Genomic DNA, 1,765 nt, shown 5'->3' on the forward strand with positions numbered 1-1,765 from the left:
TTAAGCCTTTAGTGGGCAGCTAGAACAGAAACAGAACACAATCAGCTTCTGTCTCTGTGTTTCATTTCACGGCAGGTTCGCTCTTCTGAGCTGCTGTTAAAGCGGAAACTCCCTCTTGTGGTGAGACAGAAGACTACGCCTTTCATTCCGAGTGCTGCATATCATTAGTAGCAGAATAACTCATTTTAATAACAAATTACCGAAGTTAGGCCGAACATTATGGGGCGGAGGGTTGACTAATTTGTCAATATGTACTAATTTACCTTACAAAAGAAATCAATATAAATGCTGATCGTTACAATAAGTTAAATAAAGCATCAGTTCAGAGAGAAAGTTCATCCATTACTGCTTGTTGGTGAAGGAAAAATGTGTTTTAAAGAAACCTGCGCAGTGATATCGAACGTTTGGTCTGTGTGACCGGAACTTATTTTTTAGGTGTGCGTTATCACTTTTTAATCCACATCCTGCGGCCAATCAGAATCAAGCACTCACTTGGACCATGGTATAATATGCAGTAAATGGCTGAATTCATTCAATAAGCTCTCACAATCAGGCATATAATTTTTACTCATGTTGTCAAGAGTTTCTCTGCTGTGGGAATCCTGAAACTGTCAGTGAGGAGGTGAATGGTTACCCGAGAGCTGACTAGCCATCCTGCGCAGGGTGACTGCAGGCAAGTGGTTCCTGGGTGTCCTGGCTGAAGAGGAAGCTGGCCTCCGGCTGTTCCCCAGCGGGTTCTTTATTGTGAAGTTGATTGCATATTTCTCCAGAGGGTCATCTAAAGAGTCCACCAGACCGTCCTGCCACAGTTTATACAGCATCAGTGTGGGGAAGATCTTAGACAGACTTGCAATCCTGAAAATGTAGAGGAAAGAGACTCCATCTGTTTTGGACAAATATATTCCTCCTGGTTTATCAACATATGCTTTTGGTTTTATCTGCCAGATGATCATTTATGTTTGAGGCACATCCTCAGGTATTTATCCCATTGCCCTTTGTGATTTCTATCTCATTAAAGTACTGCTTGCTTTCATCCTTAGGGTAACATTTGAATGTATTTGTGAGCCTTGACTCTTTTATCAGCACCTGTTGAATCACCTGTAGACTGTGTGTTCGTTGGGTGGAAGTGAGGACGGGTCGCTGAAGTTCTTCTTGCCAAAATGTCCGTTCCACAAAACGGAGTTGTTTAAAACCACAATGGCCGATATAGCTGGCAATGAGGTGCTGTCAATGCTGGACCTCAGGAGCCCATCGATCTGTTAACAGAGACGTAACTAACATCAAACACGTTTAAATACTCATGTGAAATGGGTTGCTCTTCTGTGTTCACTTGTGTGAAAAAAAGCAAAATCTGTAACAAAAGAGAAAAAAATATTGAGCGAAACTAATTACCATAGCTTGTTCAGACCCCTCTGCAGTTGGTTAAGGATTTGTTTCCTCCTAATCTTGTACTTGTAGAGATAATTTAATATTCCTTTTTTTTGTTGTTTTTTTTAACTTGTCCTGTCCAACAGCTGAGGAAACAGATACGGGCTGAGTTTAACTGTCACAACAGGAGTTCATTGAGTATAAACCCCTGTTGTATTTCAGGCTAGACCACCAGGCTGAGGTCCCCCCCCCCGCCAGGGATGGGGTAGGGGACAGAATGTCGAAGGTCCACCTTCCTTGTGTGATGCTTGCGTGTTTGTTTGTTAGAGTGTATGTTTGTGGTGTTAGAGGTGTGTGTACTAAAGGGGTGCGGTTAAAATTGGTGAGAAGGCCTTAA

At 42.4% G+C, this 1,765-nt stretch overlaps 2 protein-coding genes across 6 annotated transcripts in view; both read right to left on the reverse strand.

Moving 5' to 3' along the window:
• LOC112140035 (paired box protein Pax-7) overlaps positions 1 to 1,765 on the reverse strand; it is a 629,290-nt gene that overhangs the window by 129,197 nt on the left and 498,328 nt on the right. The gene's annotated exons all lie outside the window — the stretch shown is intronic.
• LOC112140021 (putative beta-lactamase-like 1) overlaps positions 1 to 1,765 on the reverse strand; it is a 14,528-nt gene that overhangs the window by 7,281 nt on the left and 5,482 nt on the right. Inside the window, exons 2-3 of the mRNA XM_024262921.2 lie at positions 1,099 to 1,256; positions 635 to 855 (exon numbers count right to left, since the gene is read on the reverse strand). Of these exons, the coding sequence (XP_024118689.2) occupies positions 635 to 855; positions 1,099 to 1,256 (379 nt within the window). The remainder of the gene's footprint in view (positions 1 to 634; positions 856 to 1,098; positions 1,257 to 1,765) is intronic.

Source organism: Oryzias melastigma, linkage group LG7 (assembly GCF_002922805.2).
Source record: "Oryzias melastigma strain HK-1 linkage group LG7, ASM292280v2, whole genome shotgun sequence".
NCBI classification, from domain to species: Eukaryota; Metazoa; Chordata; class Actinopteri; order Beloniformes; family Adrianichthyidae; genus Oryzias; species Oryzias melastigma.